Source organism: Pecten maximus, chromosome 7 (genome assembly GCF_902652985.1).
Source record: "Pecten maximus chromosome 7, xPecMax1.1, whole genome shotgun sequence".
Taxonomy (NCBI): domain Eukaryota; kingdom Metazoa; phylum Mollusca; class Bivalvia; order Pectinida; family Pectinidae; genus Pecten; species Pecten maximus.
Genome location: NC_047021.1, coordinates 5,884,624 through 5,902,833, shown reverse-complemented (window position 1 = coordinate 5,902,833; position 18,210 = coordinate 5,884,624). Strand labels below are relative to the sequence as shown.

Here is an 18,210-nt window from a genome sequence, read left to right as displayed (position 1 = left end):
TATCTTTCCAATGAGTGTTCGATGAACAAAATTGGCCAAGTATTATCCAAGTTATGACCTGACGAATTTGGAAATAGATGCTGAAATGGCTAGGTCGGAATCTCCGTCCGGTTGAATAGTCGCCTCGCCTCTAATGGGTACCTCAATAACCATTCAGAAATCGAAAAATCGACGCTTGCAGCGGTATACAGTAACCATAACTATGTCAATATAGGATGTCGGTTGGTTATGTTATCCGTCATGTGCCGTAGCCAATTCCATATTACATCACCGAGCTTACCGTCTTCAAAAAGAACCGCCATCTTTCCCTTCATTCGGAACGCTTCTTGGCTGTACGACCACTGTAACGACATAAAGAAAGTCACGAAAGGTTAGGGAAAGATGGCGGTTCTTTTTGAAGACGGTAAGCTCGGTGATGTAATATGGAATTGGAAGAGTAGAATGCTATACTGTAGCAAGAGGCCCATGGGCCTTAACGGTCCCCTTTGATATATTTTGGCAGCTTTGATTTAGGCCTACATGGCATTGAATTTAAGGTCAATGTCGTTCACTCCATCATGCTAAAGGCCCAATACCAGGTCTCTGGGCCTCTTGCTTAAGCCCATTTGACCCTTATGACCTTGAATGACGGTCAATGTCACCGTCATTCATTTCAGCAATCTTGATAGTCCTTCATCAAAGCATTCTAAAGGCTCAGTATCATGTCTATAGGTCCCGTGGTTATTGAAAAGAGGTCGAAAATGTAAATTGCATTCGAATGGACGTCGGACCACGCACGACGGAGGACGAACAAGAGATCCCAGAGGGATCTTGGCGCCCACCATTGAATGATCTTTATAGGTTCCATGTCAGATTGATCTTTTCTCTACTTTTCCCTTCCTCTAAGTCTTACTAATCTGTGTAAATTCAGAAACAGCCCTCTAGTGCTTTTCAAACAACGGTAACCTATACATAAAATTTAAGATTTAGCGATAATGGTTGTCTGTTATTTTCGGATTGGTCCCAAAATGCAACACCAGGGACCAAGGGGAACCTACATATGAAATTTCAGAAAGATCCCTTCAGTACCTTCTGTAAAATAGCGATAACAAACTTCAATTGTCAAAATACAAGATGACTGCCTGTCGGGCAGGTTGTTTTCTGACTGGTCTCAAAATCCAATATGCATAACTAGGCACAGAGGGCAACCTACAAATGAAATTTCAGAAAGATCCCTTCAGCGATTTCTGATAAATAGCGATAACAAACTTCAATTGTCAAAATCTAAGATAGCTGCCTGTCAACCATGTTGTTTTCCGATAGGTCTCAAAATGTAATATGCATAACCAGGCACCAAGGGGAACCTATTTATGAAATTTGAGAAAGATCCTTTCACTACTTTCAGAGAAATAGCGATAACAAACTTCAATTGTCAAAATCCAAGATGGCTGCCTGTCGGCCATGTTGTTTTCCGATTGGTCTCAAAATGCAATATGCATACCTAGGCACCAAGGGGAACCCACAAATGAAATTTGAGAACGATCCCTTCAGTACTTTCTCAGAAATAGCGATAACAAACTTCAATTATCAAAATCCAAGATGGCTGCCTGTCGGCCATGTTGTTTTCCGATTGGTCTCAAAATGCAATATGCATAACTAGGCACCAAGGGGAATCTACATATGAAGTTTGAGAAAGATCCCTTCAGTACTTTCTCAGAAATAGTGATAACAAACTTCAATTATCAAAATCCAAGATGGCTGCCTGTCGGCCATGTTGTTTTCCGATCGGTCTCAAAATGCAATATGCATAACTAGGCACCAAGGGGAACCCACAAATGAAATTTGAGAACGATCCCTTCAGTACTTTCTCAGAAATAGCGATAACAAACTTCAATTATCAAAATCCAAGATGGCTGCCTGTCGGCCATGTTGTTTTCCGATTGGTCTCAAAATGCAATATGGACTAAGACCACAATTAGCTTCGCTATATGTTTCATTGTAACATTAAAATTCATAATAAATTCCCAACATCTCATATGCAACTTTCCATCTCACCTGGCCAAGACCAACATCTGAGAAGCAAAATATAAAAGTTTCAACCCAGCATGTTCAGCATTTTCTGGAGATAGCTGTCAAAATGTGTCACCAACGTGGATTATATACATCCGGGTCAGGGGTAGAGGTCAAATCAGGACTCATCACACAGGGTCCTGGAGCACATAATAAATGATCAATATTATTATTTTACATCACAAAACCTAGATTGACATCTCTACTATAAATCCACATTAAATTCATCAACAGAAATCAAGTTCAAAGAGGCATTTGATTTGTTTTCCTGAAATACATACATTTTTGAGGGGACTTCATTCGTGGGGCCTGAACCCGGAAGTACTTAATTGTGGTCTTAGTCCTATTATAGGACACTATTTTTGTCAAAAACTTAAAATAATTATTTTCATAAACTTTGAGCTATTTGAAATCATGCTGTGAAAACAGAATTACTCTATGACACATACAACAGGAATTACAGAGATCTAAAAACACCCTATTGACACTGAAAATCAAGACACAATTCTACACACAGCTACTATGTATATTTCTGATATCATGTGATAGATAAAATGAAACAGTTTTTTCAATAATTGAGATATTTCAATTCTGTAAACTGGTTTAGAAACTTTGATATTCACTGCATATAACTATATATAGTTTGCTTCCAATTTCAAATTTTAACTTTAATTTTTAAAGAATTTAAAATTTTGCTTCAAAATATTTTAATTTTGTTATCAGACTGATATCATAACTGTTTCAAAGCATTAATCAGGTCTCATAAGGACATGAAATAATCTAAATGCAACAATAAAGACTTGCAGTGACCAACCACAGTGAGTTACCACCAATAGACACACTAGCCAGCACTTGTTTACAATTACTGTTATGCTGTCCACCCATAGGCAGAGAAGAGGGGTGGAGGGAAGTGAAGCATAAGCTGGTTCAACTGAGCTCAGAGAACTATACAGCAAAGTATAAACCTAAAATGAAAAAGAGAACTCTATCGCTACCAGTAGAACAGCACCAAGATCATGCGAGAGGTCCAAGTCTGCTCGGAAGTCTAACTACAGGAGAGGACAGCTAGATCCAGCAAATGCAGGGGAGACAATCAGCTTCAGGATCATCTATGTTGAGAAGCCAAAACAAACTGTTTAAGATACAGTGGGAAACCTGAAAATAAGACATTGAATTCAAAATTCAAAAACAAATGTGTAACAACAACAAAAAAGTTACATATACAAATATATATGACTACCTAAAGAGGGAGCCTCCCCGTGGCGGTGGTCGGGAATGTTGTGTCTCTGGATACAATAGCTAATACCCTCAAATCAATTAAAAAAATTAAAATAAATATGTTTTAAATTTTCAAATCTAACAATCAGTCCCTATAGAATACATGACCATGTCAAATATTTAAATAAAAAACAATACAAAAATAATAAAAAAATTCTAAAAAAATAACATAAAAAATCATTTTAAAATTTAATTTGAAGTTAAATTCATGTTAAATTTGACAAATAGCTTTCCTAACTAATCACAAATATAACTGTCAACAAGTATGTCAAATTTTAAGAGAATCGGCCAAAAAATGTGGATTTGTCAAATAAAAACATGTATTTCAGGGCCTATCATATTAGGACTAAGACCACAATTAGCTTCGCTATATGTTTCATTGTAACATTAAAATTCATAATAAATTCCCAACATCTCATATGCAACTTTCCATCTCACCTGGCCAAGACCAACATCTGAGAAGCAAAATATAAAAGTTTCAACCCAGCATGTTCAGCATTTTCTGGAGATAGCTGTCAAAATGTGTCACCAACGTGGATTATATACATCCGGGTCAGGGGTAGAGGTCAAATCAGGACTCATCACACAGGGTCCTGGAGCACATAATAAATGATCAATATTATTATTTTACATCACAAAACCTAGATTGACATCTCTACTATAAATCCACATTAAATTCATCAACAGAAATCAAGTTCAAAGAGGCATTTGATTTGTTTTCCTGAAATACATACATTTTTGAGGGGACTTCATTCGTGGGGCCTGAACCCGGAAGTACTTAATTGTGGTCTTAGTCCTATTATATGCATAACTAAGTACCAAGGGGAGCATACATATGAAATCTGAGAAAGATCCCTTCAGTACTTTCTCAGAAATAGTGATAACAAACTTCAATTATCAAAATCCAAGATGGCTGCCTGTCGGCCATGTTGTTTTCCGATCGGTCTCAAAATGCAATATGCATAACTAGGCACCAAGGGGAGCATACAAATGAAATTTGAGAAAGATCCCTTCTGTACTTTCTAAGAAATAGCGATAACAAACTTCAATTGTCAAAATCCAAGATGGCTGCCTGTCGGCCATGTTGTTATCCGATTGGTCTCAAAATGCAATATGCATAACTAGGGACCAAGGGGAACCCACATATGAAATTTGAGAAAGATCCCTTCAGTACTTTCGGAGGATTAGCGATAACAAGAATTGTTTACGGACGGACGGACGGAGGGACGGACGGACGGAGGGACGGACGGACGGACGGAGGGACGGACGACGGACCACGGACGCAGGGCGATTTGAATAGCCCACCATCTGATGATGGTGGGCTAATAAAATGCGATAAGAATAGGTCACTTAAGTGACTTCGTCTCAGTTGTAATAACTGAAAAAATGCGACGGGACAGGGGATATATGGCGGAGGTCCGAGCCGGAGTCCTAACGCATTTAGTTGACACATCTTTAAATACCAACCAGGTAAGTTCAGTTGCTACGTATCATATTATAATGTTGTTTTACATCTAGACTTTCTAAGATATATTGGTCAAGTTGAAACTGAGAGAGGGGATATCCAGACAAAATAAACTGTTCACTGCGGATAGAGGAGCAGACTTGAACTGCACCAAATGTTTTATATCCATTCAATGTCTCGGAGTTCTAAAAATAAAAGTATTTTTGTAACAGCTAGGTGCTCAGGTCTGCCACAGGTTATAAAAACTCCAAAATCATGGTTGGGTTACTAGTTTATTCTCCAGGAAAAAACCCTGTAAAAACATACAAATACACATTTTTAAAACTACAATTTCACAATACCTAATGCGCTTTACATTACGATACATTTACAGCCTCTTTTTACAATTTATACATATTTTCAGAGGATATACAATTTTAGACAATTAAACTACATAAAGTCCATAACGGCTATATTATACATTTTACAAATTTCATTATAATTACCCTACACTAGAAATAACATACATACCCTATCCCTTGGACAGTTGTTCCTCTCCCGATAGTATATCGGGACTTGTAGTATATCGGGACTTGTAGACAATGTTTCTGATATATTATGAGCACACATGAATTCTGTTAATGAAAAGAAAGCCAAAAATGAATAACCTGCGTCAAGCTAACATTATCCATTTTACTAAATATAATAAATAAAACCATTTAAAATTACCAGAACTTACTTTATTTTAAAGATAGAATACGGCCTCTCGTTGTAAAAAACACAACGGAGGACCCCACTAGATATAAATTTGTATTCAACAATTATAAAAAATAGAAATACAGTTAATACCACTTCTCTATCATAATTATAAATTTATACTTTAAACTTACTTTATAATTAAACAATAAGCTGGCGGATAGTCAGTCGATAGTCGGAGCCGTGTATGTATACGTCCTCACCCGTGGATCGCTGATGTGATAGTCAACGGGTGGCGCAGTCCTACAGGTCGGGTACACTCAGTCACGTGACAACACATACATGCATGTACAAGACGCGGGAATCTGAACATTACGTAAATGTAAGCACAAGACGCGGGAATACAAAACTTTTACAAACCAGACCTGATGCACAATAGGTAAGTACCTAATATGACAAACATTTAAAATTCACAACTACAACACGCACACCATCCAGAGACTCTCTGCACCATCCTTTCAAATATATATGCCACTTTGGCAATTAATATATATATATACAATACATTTATTACACGTTATACAAAATAACCAAATGCTACATTTTGAACAGACAAAATGCGTATATATAGGCTATCGGGACGTGTGTGAAGTGGAAAATCATAGTGTGCAAAACATACACTAATTTGTGGCAGATCTATATATAGGTCTCTGTTTGTGGGTACCTTAGAAATTGCACCATATCACATCAATAAACATTTTATTGGTAAGAAATATAGTCTAGCAGCCTAGTCTAATCCTTCTACACACATAGGACTTGGCATAAAATTCCTGTCGTTTTCGTTTTTGCAGTCCATAGTTGTTCATTAAGAAACAAAAGGACGGGCCTTAGTTATTTTGTTTTTTTTTTTCTTTCTAGTGAACCTTGGCAAAGACTTCTAAATCCTATGATGATTTATGCCCGGTATGTTTCGAAAAACGAACGCAGCCTATATCGCTTCTATATAGAGTACGTAAATCATTCTCAAAATTTGGTGAAAATGACTCCGTGTGTATATTATATACCGAATTTTAATCCAGCCCCCGAAAACGTCAACAAATGTGCTATACACTCGGAAGGTCCAACTACTGTAACAAACTTCACATGTCCCTGTGGTCAGTCTGACTAACCAAGCCCCGGTTATGGGTCCCTGTTTAAAATCCAGTCGAAATTAACAAATCGGATAGCATTGCAAATGATCAACAGCTAACACTTTTGCAAGTAAACAAGTTCCAACATTTTATTTACAGAGAAATGGAGCAATAAAAATCCCGAAAAGAATAACGTCGTTGGTTTTGTTATTATATGCAGAGCTGCCCCGTTTACACGCTTGATTCAAACCACATCATACGAGTGTTTAAAGCGTTAGATTGACGTTGATCAAGCACATGTGCCAGCTGATGTTTCGTGAGAGAAGTTGATAAAATGCCATTCTTCATTAAATCAAGACGTGGAAATACATCTGGAAGTCGATTCTCCAAGGTTCTAAGCTTAATTTATATACTCTATCAATGTTGGCGAATTAATATTCTTTATAGAGCACTGGACTGGAAATATAGGTCGGTTTGTAAACGGTACCCGGTTTGTAAATACGTCCATATAAAAAATATTACCCCCACCCACAGGGGCACGAATAATGTATACATGAAATGATTAAACATGTATGTGGGTCAAAATAAACATAATATACATTTTTAATCAGTTCCTGTTTACATAAATAGTGTAACGTGCCCCTGTGCCCCACCCTATTATATTAACATGGGCTGGAGAATATATATTTTTTTATAAATGGGTATGTAACCACCAAGTGTCTGGTAATACAAAATAATCTGGTATAGGAGAATTTTGGTCTTTGTCATCTGCATGTCTTTTGATGACATTTTGACAAGTTTGAATAGTATCATGGTCATGGTGGGATTTAATCTTTCAAGAAGGAATACAGAGAAGTTTAACAAAACGTCTGCCATATCATGATATTCTTTCTGCACTGACTTATAGGGTAAATTCGAGGGTTGACTGATCATGATTTTATTTTTGAATTCCTGTGGTACTATATAGCTAGACATGTATTTATCTATATCCACGTGCCTAAATAAGGATCATGGATGTGGCATACTGTGATAAAAAACAGGCATCCGTTAGACTATGATTAAATTACAGTCATTTTACCTGAATTTATGTTTTAAATGAATGGTGTGCTGTATTTCAGGGAGGATCTAAAAGGAAAAATTCACAGAACAACAATGATCCGGGGTCTAAGAAAAGGACAAAACGAGAAGATGAAGAAATAGAAAGTGATTCTGATATTGGAAGGTGCTTAGTTTTTCATCACAAACCAAGTGGTTTGACCATTTAAAGAAAAGTATTCATTTATGTAATCAGCATTAATGTATTCTGCGAAAACCTGAAAAGGAATGCGAAATTAAAAGTTTGTTAATGCTAATACATTGGATATCAGATAGACAATAATGAAATAATCTTTCCATAATATATACGTACAGTGTATACATTATGTTTCAGTGATGTAGAAAACAACAATCGTAAGGTTGAGTATGAGTCATCATCAGAGGATGAAGAAACGGCAGAGGAAAAGAAGCTCCGACTTGCCAAACAGTATTTAGCACAAATAGAAGCTGAAGGTAAATGGCCCAATTGTACACATTTTCTAACACTTATAAATATCTGTAAACTTATTGAAGTCTTTTAAAATGTTACTTATTTATGGAGAGGTCACTTGTTTAATATTTTGAGTAGAACTTGAACCTCAACTGTGACTTCCCTTCCTGAGCTGAACAGACTTAGATTAACAGAACAAAGTGCTCCTTGGTAAATTTGCATTCCCAGTGACATTTCTTGTTCATTTATTTCTTTGTTATCATATCAATGTCATTTTAAAATTGTTTATCAAAAGTGGTTATCTCCAACACAATAAAATATCTTGAAAATATCAAACTTCGAACAAAAATAGCTTTTGCCTCCAGATGTCCATTCCTACTTTCACTGAGTTTATTTGATTGTCTAGAGTCCAGCTTGACCACTGAATATTATATATATGTACCAGGGCTGATTGATAAGTTGTAAGTCTGATATTGAAGGATTTTAATTTTGCCGGACACATTGTATAATTTTTCAACATAATCCCCTTCAGTATCTACACTTTTGCCAGAGGTGTTAAAGGTGCTCAATGCCTTTTTTATAGAACTCCTTTTCTTGGTTGTTCAGAAAGTCATCCACTGCATGTTAGGGTTAGGGTGCCTGAAATAGCAGTATTCAGTTTTGGAAATAGATGAAAGTCTGATGGAGCGAGGTCAGGTGAATAAGGCAGATATTCGACCAATTTAAAGCCACAATCATGAATGGCAGCCATGGAAATGACAGACTCTTTCACCCTAACCGATTTTGTCCATTTTGCAAAAGCTGCTCGTCTTGTTTACTTTAATGTGCTACCTCTTCGATATAAACTAACCAAATGAGACCAGTCCTTGGGTACACGGCCCTATATAGTCAGAGAATAGTAGGACTTAAAATGAACATTCTTGAGCACCTCCTTCAATACGAGGCTCACAACCTATCAATCAGCCCTTGCACAGGAATGGTAAAAATGTATATTGAAAGCGAGGCTACATCAAACTAAGATGTAACATTGGTCTGTGTGAATTTGTGTATGTCACATTTGGTTCTTTCCTTCCAAAGATATTTTGGGATGATTTTTTTTTTGTGCTGAACTCTGTTGCTGTTTCTTTTGAGCATGTTTCGGTTCTCCTAGTTTCATTTTCATCACAACACCAGTATTCACACTGCATCATAATGGGATTTGAGAGCCTTATATGGGAGTCTCATTTGTCTGTTTATTCAACAGATGTCAGTTTAGATTGGACAGGGATTTTCATCTATATTTATGCAATTACACATTTTTCATAACCCTGTGTTATGTGAAATTAAACTAGGGATATGCAGAACTTTAAATTTGCACTTTGTTCAATCTCATTAGAAAATTGTCTTCATTTTGGCTTGGACCACCTTTAAAATTTTGGATTTGTTTTGCAAGCTTGTTTTAATTTTAGACCTACTGCATATCAAAGTTTATAAAGTAGAAAATGTATGGATACTATGGATAAACATGTATGTCTGCATCAGGTTTGTTATGTTAGTTGTGAAATATCATGAAATATATTTCAGAGGCTGAGAAAAGAGAAGATGAGGATGATATCAACAGAGACATTGTGTCTCACAGATTAAAGCAAGATATTGTGAGTGTAACATTTATCATAAAAACACTAGATGTTTTTATTGATGTTATCATTTGTGTCATATTAAGTTATCACATTATTCCCTATTTACCTGTTAAGTGCAAACTAAATTCATTCGACATACGCATTGAATGTTGAATATATTTCAATGTATATGTCACCAAAACAGTTGTGCTCTTCAAATGAAAAAGATTGACCAAGAGTTGGCTTTAATTGTGAGCATCCTGCCCAGATCATATGACATCTATGTTGTGTCTGTCTTACTTCTGAAGTTTGAACATTTATATTTCATGGATTTGTTACTTGAAAGAAAACTGAGACATAGGATATGTTTAGGTAATTTCTTCAGTTATATAGAATTATATATTTTGAAAAATAAAATACTTTGTTATTTGTTTAGCTGGAACAAACTGGAAGACTTCAGAGACAAGTAGCTGATAATGTAAGTAGATAATTGATATTATGTTAACCTGATGATAGGATTGGAAATGTTCAAATAGTCAGTGTTACCATATACGTATATATTGTATAATTTGCTATAGGAAATTTTAATCCCATAAGTATGAATATAAGAATCATATATTGGGGAATATTTACAGAAAAAGAGGATAAAGATTGTATATACATCTGTGGGTATAGTACAGTATGCTTTTGAATGCAGTGGTGGTAAATTTCAATCTGAAAAGTATTACAAAAAGAATGATATCAATATACATGTATTTGGGTTTTTGTTTTAGAAAAAATGGGATAAGGTTTGTATGTTAAGTGACTCTGAATGATCTTCCATTTCTTCTGTATTGTGATGAATTTCACTTCGGTGAACATTGTAGGTTGTTGACAATTTTAGAAATGAATGATACTTTCCACAGTACATGGTGCCCACATTCGGAGGATATTACAGTTCTGAGAGGTCACCAGCTATCTGTTACCTGTGTGGTTATCTCCCCTGACAGTAGATATCTCTTCACAGGCTCAAAGGACTGCTCCATTATCAAGTGTAGGTACACTGATCTAAGCCTATAGAGATGTTTCTGTATACTTGTTTGTATCTGATTAAATACCCATGGTATATTGTTCTTGTTAGCTTAAAAAATGGAGTACATATATAGTTCCCTACCTGAAGAAAATCTCTCTTGTTCTTTTCAAGATGAAATAAAGACATATTGGACTGTATTACATGTATCAACAAGATGTACACTTAGACCAGTCTACTAGCAAATACTTATAATACATGTTATACGTTATACATTTTGTGAATCGTATGGCTTTCAGGGGACATACAGAAGAGGAAGAAGGTTGCTGTGATACCGGGAGGGAGGAAAGGCACAGAGAAGCTACATGTAGGACATACAGACCATATCCTATGTATAGCAATATCATCAGATGGGAAATATTTGGTGAGCAAAGCTTTGAAATGTATCTTGTGTCAAGAGAAAATTTTCAGAAAAGATACTAGAGCACACTAGGGTATTATCGACCATTTAAGGGTAAATTCACTGCATCCGAGAGTTGCACTGTCGCATACTGCTCAAACATCGATGATCTGATAGCCTCATTGAAGAGCCATATTTATTGACCAACTTGATGCACAGACTTTTTATGACCTTTAGATAACCTTCAGTGTTATTCAACAATATATGCTGGGTATTATCGACCACTTCCGGGTATTATCGACCGTAAGAAAACTTTTTAAAGAATTGATAGTATAATTTTTTTTTATTATCGACAATATTTTCATCCAAACTAGCTCTAACACACTCCTCGTTCATATACAAATCTTCTTTTAAAATCATAATTGTAACTACATAAATGTATAGGTGGTATAGGGTGCCGAAAACAAACTATGGAAACAAAATACAAAATGTAAGTTGTTTCAAGCTATATAGGCCTTACAAACAGAAGTCGCACCGGAACCTGTATGCCTGAATAGCTGTATCCCGATTCAGGTTTATGAGAGTTGCATCGTTGCTGCATGGAATCTACTACCATAAACTACAGAACTGATATTTATCATCAATCTGATACGTAACCAGTTGCTAATTATTTTCAATTGTTTTGTTGTTATGCTAATTATGTTAAAGTGGGATTAAAGCTTGTATCTGATTCATTAGGGACTGTTCTGGTAAATTATAAACACAAGTGTATCTAAAAAAGATATAATCTAATAAATAAATCCTTTTATTGTAAGTTTAAATCCATCAAATTACCAATTTGATTTTGAATATACGGGTTATTTTGGTTATATTCCACTGCATATTTTAATTCTGATTGATCAATTACAACAGAGAAAATGAAATACGTGCCGGTGAGTGTATTTGAACACGTAAATTCAATTGCAAAACAAATTCGCGGAACTATCACTTTATTTTATCTTTTTTTTAACCATTATACTACCGTACAGATAGTTTACTAATGAGTCAAATATATATATAACCTTTATAATGTCAAATCATACGTGCGGAACTCCACTTTATTTTTCGATTTAGTCAGCGGTCGATAATACCTTGTGATTATTATTTCGTCAGGGTATTATCGACCATCCCATTTTTCTTGTATCTGACATGACTATCCCATTTTTCATAAAAACCTTAAAAATAATCATTCATATACAGTTCATACAATAAAAACTGTCAGACTATCTGCTTGTGAATAGTAAAAAAAAAACACTTTCATTTTCCCTTTCCAGTTAAATTATCCCGTAACGTTACGTTGTTTTGAAAGACCCACGCATGCCAGTTTCAACAATGTCATCCATTAGGAGTTTAAAGGCTCTCAGAAATCTAAGGAAAACCTATAGTTATTCCGAAGGGAGTATTCTGAGTGATAGAAGCGATTGAATGACAAGACAATCTTCTAACGACTTTTATCAAGCTTTAATAAGACAAATGGTCGATAATACCCAGTGGTCGATAATACCCCAGTGTGCTCTATATTTGAAATAGACAAATGGAATAATAATGAATTCAAAAATAAAAAAGAATAATTCAAAATTTGAAACTGAATTTTGTTGGTACATGTACTTGTTGAAATAAAAAGTGTTTTCTTTTTTCAGAAAATCTGTGACTAAAATTCTTCATTGTAAAATATGCTTTTACTTTTCTCTTTGTAAGGCATCTGGTGGTCGGAATAAATTAGTTCATATTTGGAATCCTGACGATTGTACACACATCCACTATTTCCCTGGCCACAAGGATGCCATTTCTGTAAGTACATCTAAATGCAATTTCTTATCTTCAAACAATAAAATCTATAAAACTAATGAAGTATTGTTATTTTATAAGGAAAACAAAGTTAATCATAATTAACAATTTACAGACACAATAAATTAAATTAGAATCATACTTTTTTTTTCTAGAAGTTAACATTTTTCTTAATTTTCCCTGATGAAAGATTTGGAACTAAAACTGGATTTTGTACTTATCAACATATTAATATTTCAGAGTTTAGCCTTCAGGAAAGGAACACACCAACTTTTTAGTGCCTCACATGACCGTTCTGTGAAGATCTGGAATGTGGATGATAGAACATATATAGAAACACTGTAAGTCATTACATAAATGTTAAAAGGTGTTGTTTTTCTGTCTGAGCAGCAAATCCTGGAACTCTACCAAAATACAAATTACTTTTGTCATATGTATCAAGGGTATGTTAATGCCAGGGCTACAAATTGTCAATTCTGCCTCTAAGTTCAATTTATAATGCTATACTTTAATTTCATGGTTTCAAATTTCATGATCTACCCCAAAATGCCTTTGAGTTTTTCATTTCAAGCTTTTATAATATTTCATTAATTCCACTTAAACCCCCTGTTAGTTATGTAAATGCAATTCTGATACCCTGACTAGTATACCACAAATATAAAAATACCTTCATGTCATATTTTATCATTTCCTGTATTTCTTGACATGAATTTGTGAATTGTGCGTACGCAAATGTACTAAAAAAGTCAGCGAAGGTAACACTTACGAGTAATGGTCTTGGGTAAATGGCAAATTAAGATTCTGTAATTATGAATTGTTAAGGTATAGATATAAATATAATTGTTTACGTTATAACAATGGTTGGCTTTCAGATTTGGCCATGAAGACAGCATAACGTGTGCAGACAGTCTGAGCCGTGACCGAGCGATCACATGTGGAGGGCGTGATGGAAGTGTAAGGATCTGGAAGGTCGTTGAGGAGTCACAGCTTGTATTTCATGGCCATAAGTATGTACATTTTCCCAATAACTTTGGGCAATTTTCCACAATATCTCAGAAAAGAAAACTTTTTCTTGAACATTTTCTTGCAAACACTGAGTTTACATTTGTATATTTTAATTTAATACATGATTTGAACATCTGAAGAAAGGGTAGGTGATTTTAAAATATATTCTTTAATATTGAAAAATACAAAATAGAAATATATTACCAGTATTAAAATTTCAATATGTTAACAAAAAAATAAAAAGGAAAAGATTTTGAAGTAGAAATAAGATATTTTATTATAAAAAGTGTCACTACTCTAAAGAATATTTATTGTCTCAATTTGTTGCAGGGGATCAATTGATTGTGTGGCTTTAATTAATGAATCTAACTTCGTATCTGGTGCTGATGATAAGTAAGTATGGTGAATTTTATTGCATTATTATATCTGAAGTTAATGATTAATCCTGTTTGTGATGAGATACCTATCACCTGGAGCAGTGGGTGTTGAAGGATTCTGTGATAATTGTTGTGATTGACAATGGGAGGGGGTCTTCTTGTTGTAAGTGTAGGAAAGTATGAACACAGAGTCTGTAGTAAATCATAGTTTTACTGTCACCATGAATATAATTTCCGTTTTAATTATTTTGTAATAAATAAAGGAGGAAACACAAAGAAACAAAGAATTGTTAAGAAAGAAAAATTATAAAGGGGACCTAGGAATATGTTGGTTATGATTGGACCGAGAAATGAGTGTCCTTAGCTTGAAGGGAAATGTATTATACATAAGAATGACCTACTTTCATGAAAAATGTGGTGATTTTGTGTATTCTTTAGTGACAAGGTTGTATCGAACCTGTCAACATGCTCTACTTTCCTTTTAGCTCTATAGCTTTGTGGGTGGTGGCGAAAAAGAAGCCTCTAGTTACAATTCAGAATGCCCATGGCAGAAAGGATGAGGATGGTGATCAGAACATACACAAACATGTGGCATCTTCAGAGAACTGGATCACAGCATTAACCTCCCTCCAACACACTGACCTCATAGCATCAGGTAATATACCAGCTGTTTTAATTCCCACATCTGTCGTCAGAGTTGTTGTTAAAATTGAAATCAAATCACTGTGGTTATTTATCAGTTATAATCAGGGCCCTATCAAATAGTATTGGACACCCTAAAGTGACCGCTTTGTCTGTGCATCCAAAACGCTTTTGTATCTGCTCTATAACTTTGTCACAACTTGTCACTGGAACTTCATACCTATGTTATAGGTTCATCTTTGTGAGGCAGTGTGTCTTGTATCAAAAGCAGGTTACACTAACCAGTATTTTGACTTTTGGCCAACATCAAAGAAACTCTATCTTCTACACAACTTGTCATGGAAACTTCATACCTATGTTATAGGTTCATCTTGGTGAGGCAATGAGTACTGTATCAAAAGTAGGTCACAATGACCAGTATTAGAAAATGTTTGTCCGGGCCCTATCTCCTACACTGGTAACTACTTGTCACTGGAACTTCATACTTGGTGTATAGGTTCATCTTGGTTAGGCAGTATGTCCTGTATCAAAAGTAGGTCACTTTGACCAGTAGTTTGACTTTCATCAAAGAAGTTTGTCCAGATTTTATCTCCTACACTGCTAGTAACTGGAACTGCATACTTGGGGTATGGGCTCTTCTTATTTATTACGAAATCATTAGTGAATCCTTGGCATATACACAATGTACTAGTAAATTGCCTAATTGTCGTGTTTGCTTTCAATACATCAAAGCCTCAATCAATAACTTTGTCTGTCTGCTCTTGCTCTATAACTTAGTGTCCCCTGACGCTCGATAACTTTGTGTCCGCTCACACTCAATAACTTTGTGTGTCCGCACTTGCTCCACAAATTTGGAATTGGTTAAGCCTCACTGTAAACAGACATGCAAGTATGGTAAATTTGTCGTCCATCATCAGATCTTTGTTAATCTTTGAGATGTGCCATAACAGGGTCATTTAGGCAGGGTTACCATCTCGGTGTCATTTAGTTTCCTTTGTCTCCTGGTAAATATATACTTTACCATCACTAGTATTATTACAGAAAGAATATAATCACAAACAACAATTTTGACTGATTTATGTTGTATTAAAGGTTGCACAATTTGTCCTGATATACATGTTCTGTGTATAGTGGTTAATGTTTCTTCCAGATACAGATACATAGTGGGGAGTGGACATCCCTAGCAACACTTAAAACTCACAAGCAAATAAAAGGGCAAATACACTTGTATATCTTTTCTTTAAGCTCAGTATACAAATATTAACTCCATCTTCTATCCCTCTCATCTCATCTCCTATTAAATTTTAAATGGGAATTGCACTAAAACATATATATAACAACTGTTGTGTGTTAGCAGGTTCCAAAGATGGCTGTATCAGGTTTTGGAAAGCAGGAGAGAATATGAAGTCCCTAACACCTTTATTTACTGTACCGGTGGTGAGTATATAGTACCTACTAAGACTAGCAGACATTACGTTTAATAAGCCGCGACAGCATAGATCATTTTAGTGCATAGTTATTGCTGTTGCATTTCACATACACTAATAATGAGATGCTTTGAAAATTCAATACAGAAGTCCCTCAGATATGTCCAAAACATGTCACATTGCAATGAAATAGCACATAATAACAAATGTGATCAGGCAATGTTATCATGTGTCGAGTGATGACAAAGACTCAATATAATTGTAACTCATAAATAATTCATGAAGATTGCTAGATAGTTCATCCATCATTTCTAACTCACTGGTTTTCTGAAGTTACGATTTGGATTCTCCACCATGTTATTGTGTGAGAGATTGTAGATTCGTAAGGGCCAGAAAAAACCACATGTCTTGTTTTACAAGCATTGTCCTCTCAAACTCACTTCGTTTTCTTTTTTCTTCAAAACTCTCTCAATATTGAAATGGAGTTACGTCCCATGGACTAGTGATTAGTGCTAACTTTACCTACCCAACACACCAATATACAACTTTTCTTTAATATCATGATATATCAAAATATTATTCTCTATTTGTGATATTTATAGACGTTCGCTTGCGTTTGTTTATCTCAGTTTTATGCTGACATTCTGTTACAAAATCTTGTTGGTGCTAAAGTTTAATGTCAGTTGGAGACTGAACCAGTAAATGACTCTTTTATTTCCAAAATTTCCATATCAACTGAATCACTTTGATGGGTTAACTTATGTGTCAATTGGATGTGATGTCATTTTAATTGTGATTTGCACTAAATGTTGCATGAAGGTGCCTGATAGGTCAAAGGAGAAATGAAAAAATCTGTCATTCGGAAGGGGTATTAGACGATTAGACGATCTGTGATTATGAAGGGGTATTAGACGATCTGTCATTCTGAAGGGGTATTAGACGATCTGTGATTATGAAGGGGTATTAGACGATCTGTCATTATGAAGGGGTATTAGATGATCTGTCATTATGAAGGGGTGTTAGACGATCTGTCATTCTGAAGGGGTATTAGACGATCTGTCGTTATGAAGGGGTATTAGACGATCTGTCGTTATGAAGGGGTATTAGACGATCTGTCATTCTGAAGGGGTATTAGACGATCTGTCGTTATGAAGTGGTATTAGACAATCTGTCATTCTGAAGGGGTATTAGACGATCTGTCATTATGAAGGGGTATTAGATGATCTGTCATTATGAAGGGGTATTAGATGATCTGTCATTATGAAGGGGTATTAGACGATCTGTCATTATGAAGGAGTATTAGACAATCTGTCATTCTGAAGGGGTATAAGATGAAATTTCCCTGTCTACATGGTAGCTATGCCTTTTCTTTTGAAATTTATTGTGACATAGACAGATGATTAGCAATGCAGGTAAATTATTATGATGTGCTGTGTCTATAACTTACTAATCTATTTTACAGAATGGCTTTGTCAACTCCTTAAAGTTTTCCAAAGATGGAGACATGTTAGTGGCAGGTATCGGGCAGGAGCATCGATTGGGGAGATGGTGGCGGATCAAAGAGGCCAGGAATGGGGCTGTGGTCATCAAACTTAAACAGAAGTCATGAAAGTTAGAAATGAACTTCACGATCAAGCTAAAGCAAACAGTTTCCTCATAAACAATTGGAAAATGAACTTAATCATCAAGCTAAAGTTAACAGTTTCCTTGTAAACAACAGGAAAATGAACTTCATCATAAAACAGTTTTGGAAATGGAAACTGTAATCTATTGTGACCAATAAAAGAAACAATGAAATAGAAA

General features: G+C 35.3%; 1 protein-coding gene across 1 annotated transcript; it reads left to right on the top strand.

Moving 5' to 3' along the window:
• Positions 1-6,825: 6,825 nt before the first annotated feature.
• On the top strand, positions 6,826-18,210 carry LOC117331429 (U3 small nucleolar RNA-interacting protein 2-like). Its single transcript, XM_033890139.1, has 14 exons — positions 6,826-6,988; positions 7,716-7,819; positions 8,027-8,145; positions 9,686-9,756; positions 10,157-10,205; positions 10,634-10,753; positions 11,029-11,153; positions 12,867-12,959; positions 13,197-13,297; positions 13,829-13,963; positions 14,292-14,354; positions 14,824-14,993; positions 16,338-16,417; positions 17,870-18,210. The coding sequence occupies exons 1-14, from the start codon at positions 6,932-6,934 to the stop codon at positions 18,014-18,016; spliced, it is 1,434 nt and encodes a 477-aa protein (XP_033746030.1). The 5' UTR covers positions 6,826-6,931; the 3' UTR covers positions 18,017-18,210.

Excerpts from the sequence above, each read along its gene's own strand:
- LOC117331429 (XM_033890139.1), top strand. The coding sequence starts at position 6,932 with ATGCCATTCTTCATTAAATCAAGACGTGGAAATACATCTGGAAGTCGA. Across the intron at positions 13,298-13,828 it reads AGAACATATATAGAAACACT|ATTTGGCCATGAAGACAGCA; the intron begins GTAAGTCATTAC and ends GTTGGCTTTCAG. Across the intron at positions 16,418-17,869 it reads CTTTATTTACTGTACCGGTG|AATGGCTTTGTCAACTCCTT; the intron begins GTGAGTATATAG and ends TCTATTTTACAG.